Genomic DNA, 17,728 nt, shown 5'->3' with positions numbered 1-17,728 from the left:
GGAATATTAGGAGAGAAAATCATGATTAGGGAATATTAGGAAAAGAAATCAAAATAAAGAATTCTATTAAAGTTTTTATTTGTAAAACAAAATCAAAATGAATATGTTTGCCCTTAAAGTGAATAATTTTATTACTTTACCCTTATGCACATAATTTTCACAATTATTATTCAAGGTTAAAAAAATATTTAAATGGAATTGAAGATGAATGAAATTTATTTTATTAACATCTTCATTTTTTTTTAATAATTAATTTAAATTATGAATTTATTTTTAAAATAGAAATGTTTGTTGTTTGGGGCTTAATTAGACATAATATTATTTTTTAATATTTGTTGTATAACGGTATTGAAGACATCTTGGGTGATGTTTAGCATGATAAAAATTAAATTTTGTTTCAAAAAAAAAAATTAATCACTAGGGTTTTCTAAGATTAAATATTATTTTAAAATTTGATAAATATGTAATTTTTTAATAATTTTAAAATATTTAAATATTTTTATTAACTTTACATATTCAAATGTAAAATTACTTAATTATTATTATAATTATAATGATTTATTTTCATATATTTAATAATTATTTTTAATATTGGGTTAAAATTTTCTTGATTCCCTTTCCAAGAATCACATTCCTCTACTATGATAGAGGGCCCATTCCTCCCCTCTGGAGAATGGATTTGCCTTAAATTTGTGGGATCCATACCCCCTTTCATTCCTTTACGCACGTAAACAAGGAAATGAAAAGAAAATGAATCAATCTCGTTTCTTTCATTCTCTTTCTTTGAAGTAAAGATGTCATTATTTTAATCTTTTATATAAGAATTAGATAATTAAAATTTTCATAATTTTTTAATTAATTTTAATTATATTTTATTTTCTTTCATTATTTTCATAGAAATCAAATAATTTTTTAATATTAAAATAAAATCATAAATTATATTTTTATTAGAAAATATATTATTTTATTATATATTAGAAAAAAATAATATTTTATTTGGTATTAATGAATTTATTATTTAAGTTTTAAATTAATTTTAAAAATTAATAGACTTATTTACAAATCTAAGGCATTAAGTTTTATTTATATTGTATAACAAAAAAAAAAAAAAAATCATTCTACGTGGAAATCAAAGTGTGTTTTTTTTTTTTTTTTTAAATCTGTGAAAATAACTTTTACTTATTCTTTAAAAACTATCCTCAATTTCATTTTGTTTTTAAAATTGAAAATAAACAACAATAACCTAACGATGTTATGAATTTTAAAAGTTGTATTATAAAAAAAAATATATGTTTTTAAAAACTTCACAAAACAGGCTATATTTATTATATATTTAATTATTTAAAAATAAAATTAAAATGGCAAGTCTTAGGAATAAGAGTAGATGCTTGGAATATCCAAAAACTAGGCAGGGCCGCAGGAGTAAGGAAGAGTCTAGGATAAGTAGGTGAGACCGTGAGAGTGAGCAGCCACACAGGCATCACAAGCCTAGGAATACCTTAGCCCAGACATGAAAAGGATTGCCTTAGCCTCATTGGATGGCTTCAATCCACTCCTAAATCCATTTCTGTCCTCACAAAATCACCCACATCCCCCCCTTCCATGCCAACCATTCACATCCATTTTCCTGGATAACCATTCAAAAAGAGAGAATTGCTCCCAATCCCATCGCAAAACAACATATAAAAAGAAATATGCGAGGATAATATAACACATTTGAGACCATCATCCTTTGTATAAACTACATTGTGTCATATCCCGGGAGACTCATCTCAAATGAGAAATCACCAACTTCATTGATAAAAGAACAAAAAAAAAAACAACAAAAACACATTTCCTTATTACTTTTTCTTATTTTGCTAAAGCTAAAGCTCAAGCTCTTCTCTGCTGAATTCCCTGAAATCCCATCAAAATGACAATGAACCAACCAAAGGACTACAATACAGGTCTAGGCCTACCAAACTGCCTTAGCTGCTTCAATTACAGCCTCCACTGTAATTCCAAACTCCTTGTAGATCTTTCCTGCTGGTGCACTGGCTCCAAATCGGTCAATGCCAATCGCCTTTCCCTTGCTTCCTACAATCTTCTCCCATCCAAATGTGGATCCTGCTTCAATACTGACTCTAGCTGTTACAGCAGCTGGGAGGACACTTTCCTTGTATGCATCGGACTGGTCATCAAACAACTCCCAGGAAACCAGGGACACCACCCTTACAGTCTTTCCTTCCTTCCTCAGCTCATCTCCTGCCTTGGCAGCAATCTCCAATTCGGACCCAGTTCCAATCAAAATAACATCTGGCTTATTGCCTGAAGAATTGTCAGAAATGGCGTAACCTCCTTTCTCAACTCCTGCAATGGATGTTCCAGGAAGCTGAGGAAGCTTTTGACGTGAGAGAGCAAGAATCGAGGGTCTCTTTCTGTTAACAACTGCAACCTTATATGCACCAGCAGTCTCATTTCCATCAGCAGGACGGAGCATTAGAATGTTTGGCATGGCTCTGAAGCTTGCCAGATGCTCAATTGGTTGATGAGTTGGTCCATCCTCTCCAAGCCCAATTGAATCATGGGTCATCACATAAATAACTCCAGCTTCACTTAAGGCAGAAATCCTAATGGCGGCCCTCATGTAGTCGGTGAAAACAAAGAAGGTTGCACAGTAGGGAATAAGGCCAAGGCTGTGCAGAGCAATTCCATTGCAGATGGCACCCATCCCGTGCTCCCTGACACCAAAACGGACATTTCGCTCTTCAGGGGTGCCTTTTTGGAAGTCACCAAACATTTTCAGCAAAGTCATGTTGGAGGAAGCAAGATCTGCACTGCCACCTAGGAGCCCAGGAAGAACTTTGGCCAGAGCATTAAGACATTGTTGAGACAGATTTCTGGTAGCATCAGCAGCACTTTCAGGAGTGTAAGTCTGAGAAAAAGACAGAAAATAACGTTTTACTAAAAGCAATAAAAAGTACAAAAATTGCACGTTCATGATCATCATTAGGAAGATTGCAAGTCCATGAACACCGTGATTAGGGAAATCCATCACTCACCGGAAGTGCTTTATCCCAACCAGCAGGTAGTTCACCAGTGATGATGGACTTTAATTCTGCTGCTTCTTCTTTGTATTTCTTCTCATACTCTGCAAACTTGGCATTCCATTCAGCTTCAAGGGCAGCTCCATCAGGGATGTGGCGGCTCCAGTGCCTGTGAAACACAAGAAGCTCACTAAAGGATTCAAACTTAATTTGAAACATGAAGCAAAAGCAACCTTCTCAATTTCAATACTTTTTGACATCCTCTGGCACATGGAATGGCTCGTGAGGCCAACCAAGGTTCTTCCTTGTTGCATCTACTTCTTTAGCACCCAAAGCACTCCCATGAACACTATATGAGTTTGCCTTGTTAGGAGAACCATAACCAATGGTAGTTGTCACCTGCATAAACAGAGAAGTTTATAGAGGTAAAGTCCAACTTCAGAAAAGGGGGAAAAGAAGTTTAAGTTGGAACTCTCATGACCAAAACCTTAAAGATCATGTTGGAGAAATGACCTTAATCAATGTGGGCTTGTCTTTAACAGCCTTTGCTTCCTTGATGGCAGCACGAATTTCATCATACCCAGTGTTACCATTCTTCACCCAAATCACATGCCACCCAAGTCCCTCAAAACGGGTGTCAACACTTTCAGTAAATGCAATTTCAGTGTCACCATCAATTGAAATGTGGTTATCATCATAAAATGCAATCAGCTTCCCAAGCCCCCAGTGCCCAGCAAGGGAACAAACTTCATTTGAAATTCCTTCCATTTGACATCCATCACCAAGTATCACATACCTAAGAATAATCAATATCAAAAAACCAAACAAGTAAGGCCAAATGATTGTATACGTTGAGATAGGAAACAGAACAAGAACACCAAGAATGAGGATTTACGTGTAGTGGTCGACAATCTCATTGTCAGGTTTGTTGAATCTTGCAGCCAAATGCTTCTCCACAGCGGCCAGACCAACAGCATTGGCAATACCCTGACCAAGAGGGCCTATAAAAGCAATAACACATAAGGACCGGTAATTAGCATTCTAACATACAGACATTGAATTAAGTTTCAAGGAACAGCAGCCAACCAGTTGTCACTTCAACCCCAGGTGTCTCGAAGTTCTCTGGGTGACCAGGAGTTCTACTTCCCCATTGTCGGAAAGACTTTAAATCCTCTTCCTGAGCAATCAAATCCCAGAGGAGGAAGTCATGAACAAAATTAAAATGTGAAATAATCTGAAGAAACATATGGATTTCTTTCATCAACATATATCCTTAAACTTTTTTGTTTGTGCTAGTCTCAGCTCAGGCTTCAATTATTACAGTTTTTTCTTTTCCTTCCCTTTCCCATGAATCCCACTTTGTCCTACCATCCAAAGTAAACTAGCTATTTTCCTGCCCAAAGTTTATTCAATCAGGATTTCACCTCAACAATTTTAAAATAACGATTCCTGCTAAGAAGTTCACAAAAGAGTTCAAATCTAGTTTATGAGCTCTAGCCCAGAATTTCAAAAGAAAAACAACCCATGCAAGTGAGACTAATACAACTAATTGGCTTAATTTAGTTCAGCCTGCAATTTCCGACAATCCAAAGGATGAAAAATACAAAATTTAAAACTTCATTTTTTTTTCTTCTCTTTCTCTCAGCAACCTAGGGCAGCCCGACCCAGAAACATTTCTTTCCTTTTCCTCAATTCCTTCAGGCAAACCAAACAAAATGAAACCCCAGAATCGAAACCAATGCACTTAGCATAACTACTCAAAAAAAACTCAATTTAACAACAAAAGGCTCATTTTCCTTTCATTTCTGGCCAGTCTTCCTAGGAACCAAACGAAACCCAAATCAACAAATTAGCACACCCAGAATCATGCCCTTTTTTGCTCAGCTTTCTCAGAAAACAAACAGAACGCAAATGAAAAAAAAAAAATTTAATTAAAAAAAGCCCCGATTCAAAACCAATTCAATTGCCAAAAATAATCAAAGAAACTGATTTCAAGATTAAAAAATTCACTTTTCTTTTGTTTTGCTAAACTCTGGCAAAGGCCATATACCAAAAATAAAAAATAAAAAGATTAAAAATATACATTTAAAAAAAAATGCACTGGAAATCAAAAATTCACCTTAACACTGTCATAGCCAGCAAGATGAAGTAAAGCATACTGCAACATACAGCCGTGGCCAGCGGAGAGAACGAATCGATCACGATTGAACCAGTAGGGGTTGGAGGGGTTGTACCTCATGACCTCATCGTACAGTATATGACCCATGGGAGCACACCCCATGGGCAGACCTGGGTGACCGGAATTCGCCTTCTCCACTGCGTCTATCGACAGAAATCTTATCGTGTTGATCGACTTCTCCACCAGAGACGTGTCCGCCTTCTGGAGCGTCTCCACCGCCGCCGCCCTAACGGTGGCCCTTGCGCGCCTTCCATGGCGGGTGCGTAAAGCCTGTGTCTTTGGGGTGAGACCCGACAGGGAGAGGCGGTTGGGGTGTGGGGTGGAGCTGTGGTGGTTGAGGGTGCGGGGGAGGAGAGAGAGCGATGACGAAGCAGAAGCAGCCGCCATGGTGGTGGTTGATGGTGGCTCTGGGTAGTTGTAGAGAGAGAAATAGGGGGTGTCTCTCTCTCTCTGTGAAGGCTCTTATTGTATGGATTGGGTTCGTTACGGGGACGAAGAGAGATAGACCTAAAGGATCGACCTTTCAAGTGTGTTGTCCGGTGGGCACGAGGTGTCTGACAATTACAACCGTTGGATGTGAAGAGAGTAAATTGTGGCCGTTGAGTTTGGGTATGAAATCATCGCCTTTCATTTGTTCCTTTTTCCTCATATTTTATCGATTTCCCCTCGTCCTTTAGCAACAAATAAAAAAGAAATTATCATATGCCACCTGGCAAAATATCCTTTCTTTTTTAATTTATATAATTTTTTTAAAAAAATTATGGATGAAAAGGTTTCTAATCTATATAATTTCATGAAATGATTGATCTTTATTACATTGAAATTTGGAAAGAAATTAATTTTTATTTTTTTATTTATTTTTAAATATTATGCCTTTTATATACGGATGAGATATACTATAGAGATGACAATGAATTGAATAACTTTTTTGACTTGTATTTTAAAAATTAGAAAATAATAATAATTTTCTATAAGAACTTCTAAAGATATATAAAATAAAAAATTTTAAAAAGTAATGCTTTAAAAAATTGTTTTGAAAAAATTGAGATATCAAAAAAACTTATTTCCTTGAATCTTAAAATTTCTTAAATGATTTTTAAAGATATAAGGTAAGTTTATATTTGTTGAAAAAAAAATTACATCATATAAAAGTTTCTTATTTTATAAAAATAAAAAAGGAAGTATATTCAAAAGCATTATTTACCATTTAATGAATTATAAAAAAAGGAATAGATGAAAAAAGGAATTATAAAAAAAAAAAATGAATTATGTAAACATGCATTATTTATCATATAGATGAAAAAAAAATCATTTCATGCTGTGAAATAGTGTCGACCTATTGTATGTGTTTTGATCTTAAAGTAACATTTTTTTAGGCTTAAAATATCTTTGGTAGTTGAACGGTGTATCATCCTCAACATATAAAAGCATTTTTTTGATAATGTATGGTAAAACACTCTTCTAGTGTATGAAATGACCATTATTTTTCCCAAAATGCTCTCCCACCAACATGCATCTTTTTGGACTGTTTTTTCATCCATATATTTGTAAATAGTGCATATTTACATACTTCCCCATTTTTTTATTTTTTATTTTTTATTTTTTATTTTTTTAATATAGGAAAGGGAATAATAATTTTATTTTCGGCCACAATATTTTATATGTATATACTTACGAGTTTATTGCATGATACGTATAAAGGGATCAAAATTCATGGGTTCTTGAAATTTTGGAGGAAAAAAAAGAGAAAAAGAAAATATAAAATAAATAATAAAGAAAAATATAAAATAGTTTAAACTTAATATATTATTTTTTGCATAATTGTTTCACCTTTTTCTTTTCTTTTTTATATATAAATTAAATAATTATATATATATATATATATATATAAATTTATTTTCTTTAACATTTTTTCACTTTCCTTATTATTTTCCTGTGAAAAAAAATATAAAATTTTAAAATATAGAAAATAGTTTGAACTTAATATATTGTTTTTGCATACTTGTTTCACCTTTTTTTTTTCTTTTTCATACATAAATTAAATAATTAAACATACATATTTTTTTAACTAATTTTAATTATATATATATTTTTCTTACTTTTCATGGTTTTATCATTTTAAATGCATGAACCTTTTGTAAATTATTTTTTACCATATTTAATGAAATAATTTAAATTAGATTTAGGAGTTTTCCATGAATATATTCATTATTAAAAAAATATTAATTTCAAATGAATGATATAATATACTAATAATTCAATTAAGAATATGATATTAATCAATAAATAATATTTATAAATATTAAATATATTATCCAATAATATTTGATGATCAATTAAATTTTATTATGGTAATTTGAAAATTAATTTTAATATTAGGTTGTGTTTGGTTTGAACAACGTTTTCTAGTTTTAATTTTCTATTTTCATTTTAGCTTTTATTTTCAGTTTTTCTTTTTATGAAAATTCATTTGATTAATAAAAGTGAAAAATGTTTTTTTTAAATAAAAGTTGTAAAACATTATTTGGTTTTAAGTTTAAAAACAAATTGTGGACAAAAAAATATAAGTAAAATTTTATATAATTTATATGTCATTTTATGAGACTTAGTATTAAAATGAATAATATTATTTCTTTTATAAGACACATAATGTGATATTAAGTAGCAATAATGATAATTATTATTATATTTTATAAATCTTAATTTTATTATTCTTTTTATTTTAAAATATTTAATAAAATTTTCTAATATATTTATAATTAATCAAGTAAAATATTTTAATATAAAAATATATTCATTAATAAAATCGATTCTAATAAATAAACAAAATATTTATAAGGTATATAATATTTGTTTTGAGATAATATTTTATTTATATTAATATTTCTTTAATACCAATAATACTTTATATTCATTCCACAAAGTCTTTTATATTGGCTTCAACTTTTTTAAAAAATGTTTTTTTTGCTAAGAAAATTTTGAAAAAACCAAAATGATATTTTTACTTTTTTCCCTTTTTTGAGCTCAATTTTCTAGAAAATTAAAATGAAAAAATATCATCCAAACATATTTTTAAAGTTGAATTTTGTTTTCTTTGAAAATAAAAGTAGAAGAAGAGAATAAAAAACCTTACTTTAATGTCGTTTCCAAAAGGCAAACAATGTGATAGGGGGGAATGATCTACCATCAATCGAACTAATGGTGAAAAACCAAAAAGGCAATATGTTGAAGGAACATTATGGGTAGGTGGAATGAAAATTCAAAATGGTAGTATGGTGGGTCAAAGGTTTTTGTTGAATGAACATTAGGGGGTTGGTGGAAATTCAAAAAGGTAACATGGTGCGTTGAAGGAAAGTTATGAATGGATGTCAATTGAAGGTAGGTGAAATTGAAAAGTTTTTTTTGGACTTATAGAGTAATAAAATTTTTAAAGAATTTAGGATGAGTAGAGAGTGATTTTAGGAATGGGAAAAGCAATTCCTACTTCTAATCATTTTGGTAAAATTTAAAATTCATTTTTAATCATTTTAAAAAGTATATTAATGATTCTTTAACTAAAATTTGGTACGTTTTGTTTCAAAATCATTTTTATTATTAAATATGTAACTTGGGTGCGATGTTTTAACCTAACTTAAACCTGATCTTATGTTTAGTTGGATTTAAGTAATCATTTTCAATACTTAAATTAGAATTGTGTTATATTTTTTTAATTTAAACTTAATTTGGTTGGATTTGGAGTTTGAACTGTAATAACTCACTTTCAATCATGTAAATATTATCCGTTTTGAATTCAAAATGGCTCTTACGATTTTAAAACGTATTTATAGGGTTAAAAGAAGTTCATACTTATATAACACCAGAAAAATTTCCTCCCTATCCAATGTAAGATGTCACAAACACCCCCATACATAATTAATAATAATTTAATAAGTTTCCAAAATTTTATAAGAATCGTGTCTTTTCCGAAAAAATAAACAATTCAAAAACTATGTTATAACTTTTGTATGAAAGAAAAAAAAAAGGAGGGAGAGGGAAAAAAAAAAAAAAAAAACTTGACATTTATATTGATAAAAAAAGAGTGAAAAAAAGAAAAAGAAAAAAAAGGGTGTGGTACAAATATGGCTATTTTGGTGATAGCATAAAGAAGTTTTGAAGGGTAATTTTGGAATTATAAATGAGTAACGATTTCAGTGCATGTGAGATGGATGAGTAGGTGTCAATCTTGGGTTGGTGAAACCAAAATTCAAAAGAAACTAACTTTCATAGGAAGCCAGTGGGGCTTGCCGCCATGAGTAATTTTTTAGTCAAGTGGTTGTTGCATGTACACATCTTCCCTAAGACTTTCCCTGCAAAAAAGTATTGAAAATATCAGGATATATCCCGAATATATGAATATATATTGCGTTCACGTCGTCGATTTTGACTTCCTGATTTTTTGCCAAAATTCTTTTCTGGGCTCAACTCATAGCCCATTGTGTGGGCCCGCACGTCCAGCCCAGTGCAGCTTGATGCGGTTGACGTATAGGAGCTGCTCTCTGTTTAAATATATCATTAAATTCCGATGTGGGATGGCATTTCAACATTCAAAATTTTAAATTTTTAGTGCTGTTGGGTCAAGGATTTGAACTCAACACTCCACGCTTAGAAGGGGAAAGGACATATCACCAACTTTTACTTTGATATATATATATATATATATATATATATACATTTTGGGTCAATTACATTAAAGGAATTTTAGATTTTTTTTTCTAAATAGATTTGATAAATATTATCATTGATCATATTTGTGTCAATTACAATTACAAAATAACTTTAATATTCTTACTTATTTTATCATTTTTTTTTTACTTTTTCAAACATTTGCATGAATTTTGAATAATTTTAATCAATCGATATATTTTTGTCAAGATATATGATATTTTTGATATATCTATAAAATTAAATACTAATATATCTGAATTTATCGATATTTTATGACACATTTGTTTATAAATTATAGCTTAAATCAAAATTAATTGGGAGTTGGTTTAATTAAAAAAACCCTCTTTACCATTAAAAAAAATTAAAGAAAAATAAAATGTTTAACAAAGTTTAAAAAATATTTTTAAAAAGTTAAAAAATTACTTATAATGTTTTCGAAAAAAGCATTTTATCTCAAAAATACTTTTACAAAAAACATTGTCACTATAAACACTTCTAAATATTATTGGGTTTAGGTTGTTCGGCATCTCAACCCAAGTCTAACCCAAATTGAATTGGGGTTGGCTTTTGGGCCAAATCATAACCCAAATTGTAAAAGGAGCTGCCAAGCCGGCCCGAAATAAGTTGGGGTGAACTCAAACAAGTTGCACCCGATCAAGAATGCACTTTCAGGCATTCTCTAATTAATGAAGGCCTTGTTGCATTTAGGTGTATAGTTTCTGGGTTTTTGATGGGCCTACTCCGCTTTGGTTTCAAAGTTGGGCTGGGCCAGTTTTCTTGCTCCATTAGTTGGGGTTACTGAACATTTTTGCCCTGTTCTCGGCAATAATATTTGAATATGTATAAATAGTTTGGCCCTGTTTGACAGCTAAAATGAGAATGTCTTTTTATTTAAAAATAAAAAATAAAAATGAAAATGACACTTAAACATAGTTAGCAAGTTTCTAAAATATTTATTAAAAAATAGTCATTTTTAAAATATTAAAATAGTATATTTTGAATATTTAACAACATGAAAACTTTAGGGCTCGATTATGCTTGTTTTTAAAAACTGTTTTTAAGTTTATGAACAATTTTTTTAAATATTTTATAAAAATAAGAGTGTTTGACAAATTGTTTTTTAATTTTTCTTTCAAAAAATAAAAATAAAAAGAAAATTATTTGGATAAGTTGTTTTCAAAAATAAGCTTTTTATTTTGATTTTGTAAAGATAATGTAAATTCAATTTATACAATATTAATTAAATTTAATTCAAATCTTATTAAAAATAAATAAAAATAGTTTTATAATTAAAAATAAATAGTTTTTAGTAAAATATGAATAATACTATTATAATAAATTCATAAATTATATGTTTATAAAAAAAGCGCTTTTTCACAATATATTATAAAAATATGTATATAAACGTTTTTCTAAAAGCATAATTGATTTTTTTTTTTTGTTAAAAATGAATAATAATCATTTAAAATAATAATTGTTTTATAATATTTATTTAGAATAAATAAATTTTAATTTTTTTAACATCTAAATAAGTGGAAGTTTTCACTACATGTATATTTAGTCCTCAATTATTAACAATGTATATTTGGAATGCTTTGATTTAATCTGTAATTAATTGAACCAATTATTTTAATTTTAAGTTATTTTCAAAATTAAAAAAATTATTAAAAATTTTAAATTATTAATTATGTATTACTTAATTTAGAATCTATTTACTTAATTAAAAAAAATATAATTTTGTGTGTAGAAGAAACAATAAAGTCATGACTTATAATGTGTCATTTTTGGTCCATTATTTTTTATAACGATTAAATCTATTTTTTGAGTTATAAATTATTTTAAAAAATATTACACTTATTAATAAATTTAATATAAAATGCCGTTTGATTTGAAATTTATTTCTCTAGTGAGAAAATTTATAAAAAAAATATAATCATGTATAGAAAAGAAATAATCAGGTCATTATGGACCAATGTTTATTTATAATTTTCTTTTATATTAACTTTTCACTATTTAAGTTTGAAATTATTTTTAAAAATTTATAAACTTGTTAATGAATCCAAAAGATTAAGTACTTCTTAATTATTGTTTAATTGTCTATTTAAGAAAATCAGAAAAATATTATTCTATGTAAAAAAGAAACAATACAATTATTCTAGACTAATTTTGTTCATAAATTTCTAATATTATTTAGATCATTATTTAAGTTTTAAGTTATTTTTAAAAATTGTTGGATTCATTGATAAATCCAACTATGTTTTGCTTAATTTGGAATTTATTTTCCTAGTGAAAAATTTACAAAAATATAATTACATGTAAAGAAAACTAATCAAATCATTCAAAATAAATTTTGGTTTATAACTTTCTAATGTGATTAAGTTCCATGACTTTATAGTACCATTGAAATCGGTTTTAGAGATTCAAACTATTTTTTAAAATTAATAAATTCTATATATGAAATATAGTATAATTTGGAATTTTATTTGTTGGATGAAAAATGTTAGAGTTAAAGAAAATTTAGAAAAAGAAAAACACGTGTAATTCAAAGGAAAACCATATTTGAAGTTATGTCGTGGAGAGAGAAAATGAATAAAGGCAAGTGTTACTATCTTCTAGATTTTCGATGGGATAGTTTACATAGAGGTAAGAAGGAAATATTTAATCATAGCATTCATATTTTAAGTGCACAATTGAAAAAAAAAACATTTACCATATGAAATAATAAATAAAGAATGTTATGAGAAATGCATAGTTTTCCTCTTGAAAAACAAGTTAAGATTTGTTATTGCTTCAATGACTCTTCACAACTTTAAAAGGATTAATGTTAGAACATATATAAAATTTATACCTTATGATGATCAGTGATTAAAATATCGAGATATTTCGGTGATATATCGCCGAAATATTGAGTATCGATGCATCTCGACACGATATATGGAAAACAAATATTAGTATCATGATATTTTTGTAAGGTTTGGTCGGCATGGAGCCAACCATTAGGGCAAGTTTGCTCTTTGATATATAAACCGCACCAAACATATACAAACTCAAATTCATCATATAAACATAATTTAAAAAAATATATATATTTTAAAGAACAAATTAATTATAATTATTTTATAATTAAATGAAAATTTTTCATCTATTTGAATACCAAAAATATAAAAATTATCGTGATAATTTTCTTCATAGTGTTTTTAATATCATTAATATATTAATTAAATATTAAAAATCATACATATATTATCATTTATTTTATATCATTTAATACAATTAAATTAAATGAACTATAATTTTAATATTAAATATATTTTAAAATTAGATATATTATAATCAAATATCATAATATTATTATCGAATAATATTTGATATAATTTAATAATAAATGTTTACTTATGAAATTCATATTTTTTTTATTAGCACATACAATATTATTATCAAATATGATAAATTATGTTATACATATATCAATTTATTGAAAAAACAATTTTAAAATATCTATTATATTTCTAATTTTATTTTTACGTGTTTTTTCTTCTATTTTTATACTTTTTTTAATTTTTTTTATCAATTTTAGGTTCATCGATATTTTATGTCAAAATATCTGCCGATATATCTGATATATCCATAAAATGAAAGTACCGATATATCTGTAATTACCGATATTTTCATCCTTGATAATGATGATCAAGGGTTGCTTTCACCTAATGGAGGGAGTAGAGTGGATTCACTTATTGAGGAAGGTGGTTCATATCATGCAAAAAAGATAGAAAAAGAATGTAATCAAATTACAAATTTTTATATCTTGTTAATATTTTATTATGGCACTAATATGTAAGAATCAAAATTTTGAAAGGTGAAAGTGTAAGGTGAGGCGTTCTTGTGTTCATGAGACGAGACATAAGTCTCAAAGCGTTAAGGCGTAAGCCTTTTAAGACCCTCATTTTATAATTAATAAATATTTTAAATTATATAAAAAATAAAAATAACATAACATAAATCGAAAACATGAAAACGATCTATTAGAATCATAAAAAAAAACCATAATTAAGTCACAAAATAGAAAATAGAGTCAACCATACTAATAGTTCTAAATTTTTACAAATAACCACAACTAAGTCACAAAATGAAAAATAGAGTCAACATATTAATAGTTCTAAACTTTCACAAAAAACCACAACTAAGTCATAAAATAACAAAGAGAGTTGAACACATATGACTAAAATGTTTCAACTTAAAGCCTCTTCTCCAATGTCATCATCATCATCATCCAATGTATCAATTAGGTGTAAATATTATAAGTTCATTAATACATTTAGTCACATTTATAACTTAAAAATTTTAGTACTCACTTGCAAATTCATCATGTTTCTTTTTGTTAGAATGTGAAAAAATCATATTATCCAATGATACTTGAGTCTCATGGTCTTTGGATGACACAACTTTAACAACATCAACATTGAATAGCTCATTATCTTCAAGCCAACAAAGATCAGAAGGAAGGATGGGAGCTTTTTTTTCCACAATCCATTCATCATCCGAATTAATCTCATGTACCAAAATCATATTAACATTTTGTTTCCTTTGTAGACTTCGCTCTCTTAATCTAGTGTTGTACCTCACATATACTAAAGCATTTAACCTCTTACGTTCAAGTCTATTTTTTTTTTTCTTTTTTTTTTTGTATGGATTTACAAATATTAAAAGAAATAACTTTGTGTTAACAAGAAATTAAAGTTATCTAACACTAAATATAGAAACATATGTATAAATTTTTTGAAAATAGAAGTATTTGATTCAAAAGTACTTTAATTTTTCTCACATTATGAAACACTACAGGTAAGGCTAAGGACTCAAATAGCAAACTTTTGCAACTCCGGCATTGAACCCCCAAAACGAATCCACCAACTTATAGGTCTTCTTAATTTTCAAGAATCAATTGTAACACGACTGCCAAATCCACCCATTGTTTTATGAGTTCAATTGAATGTCAGCTTTTAAATGATCTTAATAATCTAACATCATATCTATGCATTCAAACAATCCCTTCCTCACTTCATCTACATTGGAGAACTTATCTTCATATCGTAATTGAATATTAATATAATAACCTGTTGCATGTAAAAGTCGATGAAGTTGTGAAGTCCATCTTGCATCTATTTTTCTCCAAATTGTGCCATATTTTCTCTTTATGTCCTCACAATTAAATGCAATCTTCTCATTAGCTGAATCCATCAACTTATAAGTATAACTCATGGTTAACCTTTCCTCTTAATCAACCTCTCTTAAGATACTAACTAATGAAATAGAGGTTTTTATATAAAAAGCAACATGAGGCCAAAAATTTGGATCAAACAACACTATACTTCGAGTTTTTACACTTTCTACCTTCTTGGCCCATATACTTGAATACCATTTTTCAAATAAGAACATTGTTATAAGAGTTTGTTTTTTCTTATAAAGACTTTGAAGAGTAAGAAATGCAATAGCAAATCGTGTAATTTTTGGACAAATAGGTTCATGGTTTTTTGTAAATGTTCACATCAAGCTAAGAACCCAAGTATGTCTATATATGAACTTCACTACTTGCCTAGCTCGTAAAAGTTTATTATTATGAACATTTAGCTTTCCAACATCCTCCAATATCAATTCAATACAATGAGCAACACAAGGAGTCCACCACAATCTTTTCCTCTTTCCCATAAGCCTTGTTCTAGCATTCACATAATTAGAGGCATTATCAATAATAACTTGCACAACATTCTCCACTTTAATTTCTTCAAACACCTCGTCAAGATATTTGAACATCAATTCTCATTTTTCTTATTGTATCATATGCATCAATTGATTTTATAAATCATGTGCCAATAAGACTATTCGCCAAAAAATTTATAAGACACCTACTCTTTCCATCTGTCTAACTATTTGACATAATTGGACATCCATATTGCTTCCAAGCTTTTTTGTGCTCTCCCATCATGATATTTATGTCATTTACCTCTTTTTTAAAAATCCATGTCCTGAATTCATACATAGATGGAGGCTTAAACCTAGGTCCAAAATTTGCCATAGCATTAATCATAAGAACCCAATAAGGATCATTCACTATATTGAATAGGAAACCTTTTAAGTACATAAATTAACCAATTTTTCTACACACTTCCTTATTTTATTCTTGCTTCCACTTAGAATTCAAAGTACTTTGTCTAGGTTATGAAATAGTGAATTTATCCATGGGTCCCTTAGGTATAGGTTCCCCATTCCCACTCTTCAATGTCCCTATTGTTTTAAAGAAGGCACTCTCATGTGTTAAAGTTGGATCCATACCAATTTCTTGGAGCAATTCATTTTTTTTTTTTTTTATCCTTATAATTGGTCAATGCCTCTTTGCATTCTAATCTAGCATCTTGACTAACTTTGTTGCATGGTTTTATACCATGATGAGTTTCAACTAAGTAATGTTTAAGTCTATTCACCCCTCTTGTACATCTTTGATTGCAAAATTTATATATTATATACTTCTCCCTCAAACCTTCAATAACATACTTCAACACAAGATCTTTTTCTGAAGTTTTTTAATCGGAGGAACTTATTCTAAAAATAAGAATAATAATAATAATAATCAAAATTCTATATATAATAATATAATTGATTTAAAAAAGTAATAAGACATAATTCACTTGAAATTTAATTTTTCAATTTGTGATTTAAAAAAGCAAAACAAAATAACATAAACAAAATATTTTCAAAATTGAAGAAAAGAAAAAAAAAATCAAAAATCATACGACCTTTGTGGTATTGTTAAACATGATATATGATATCATTAATGTTAATAGACACTATCAGTTAGTCTTGAAATGTCGACATCCAACTGAAATAAACAAATTTCAACCATTAGTGGTCAAGAATGATCGAACAGTTGCACGTATGTTAGCGGTGCCATCAAAGTATGGAATGTCTTCAGTTCAATTGTTCATCGAGCAAGCTCCCAATCACTATCATTTGAGTAATAAAATGGGCCATTTGACACGGTTGTCGGCAGGTGATATTGATGTTGATGACAAAAATGAAAGAGATGAGGAAGATGATAGAGATGATGCAATCAATACAAATGACATTCATTTACCTAATGATGATGAATTGTTGTGAAAGAGAAAATATTGATTTGGTTATGGTCTAGCTAGTTGTGGAATGTGAAAGCACAAGATATGTGAACCTTGAAGTTGGTGATAGGTCTAATAATCCTGAGGTTGAGTTTGAGGTTGAAAACACATCACCAGTTGCCTCCCCACATGACAACTAAGGGGCAACTTTTGCACCCGTTTCATACCATATGCCACCTACACAACAATTTTTAAATATGGACGAGGCAATTAATTGTGTTGTAAGTGATTGGACTCCGTGGAAAAACCTAACTTTAGGAAATGTTGATGGGGAGTTATCAATTGGCCAAAGATTTTCCTCAAAATCATATTTGCAACATGCTATGAAGATGTTTTCCATAAAGTCGCACCAAGAGTTTACTGTTTATAGATTAAATGAAAGTGTGTTAGTTCTTAAATGTAAAAAAACACTAGAGTCCCAATGGCAACTAAGGGCAATGACGGTGAAAGATACAAGTATGTTTAGAATCACAAAGTACAAAGGTCCTCATACATGTGTCAATCCATGTATAAATCAGGATCATTCTCAGTTGGATTCTAGCTTTGTATCTAAGTATATTGAAACATTGGTGAAAGCAGAAATGGTCATTACAGTTGCTACAATTCAAGCTGTTGTTGTTGAACAATTTAGTTACCAAATTTCTTATCAAAAAGCA

General features: G+C 28.8%; 1 protein-coding gene across 1 annotated transcript; it reads right to left on the bottom strand.

Moving 5' to 3' along the window:
• Positions 1–1,683: 1,683 nt before the first annotated feature.
• Positions 1,684–5,691, bottom strand: LOC117933619 (transketolase, chloroplastic). Its single transcript, XM_034855072.1, has 7 exons — positions 5,146–5,691; positions 4,113–4,203; positions 3,922–4,027; positions 3,540–3,822; positions 3,277–3,425; positions 3,042–3,195; positions 1,684–2,914 (listed from the first exon to the last, which is right to left on the bottom strand). The coding sequence occupies exons 1-7, from the start codon at positions 5,590–5,592 to the stop codon at positions 1,955–1,957; spliced, it is 2,190 nt and encodes a 729-aa protein (XP_034710963.1). The 5' UTR covers positions 5,593–5,691; the 3' UTR covers positions 1,684–1,954.
• Positions 5,692–17,728: the final 12,037 nt, after the last annotated feature.

The sequence above is a fragment of the Vitis riparia genome, chromosome 16 (genome assembly GCF_004353265.1).
Source record: "Vitis riparia cultivar Riparia Gloire de Montpellier isolate 1030 chromosome 16, EGFV_Vit.rip_1.0, whole genome shotgun sequence".
Taxonomy (NCBI): Eukaryota; Viridiplantae; Streptophyta; class Magnoliopsida; order Vitales; family Vitaceae; genus Vitis; species Vitis riparia.
The sequence above is the reverse complement of the archived record's forward strand: the minus strand, read 5'-3'. Positions and strand labels throughout refer to the sequence as shown.

Bases quoted from the DNA above. Each gene is read 5' to 3' on its own strand.
- LOC117933619 (XM_034855072.1), bottom strand. From the start codon at position 5,592: ATGGCGGCTGCTTCTGCTTCGTCATCGCTCTCTCTCCTCCCCCGCACC. The intron at 3,823-3,921 runs GTAAATCCTCAT...GATTATTCTTAG, and splicing joins GAGATTGTCGACCACTACAC to GTATGTGATACTTGGTGATG. The intron at 2,915-3,041 runs GTGAGTGATGGA...TCTTTTTCTCAG, and splicing joins GTTGGGATAAAGCACTTCCG to ACTTACACTCCTGAAAGTGC.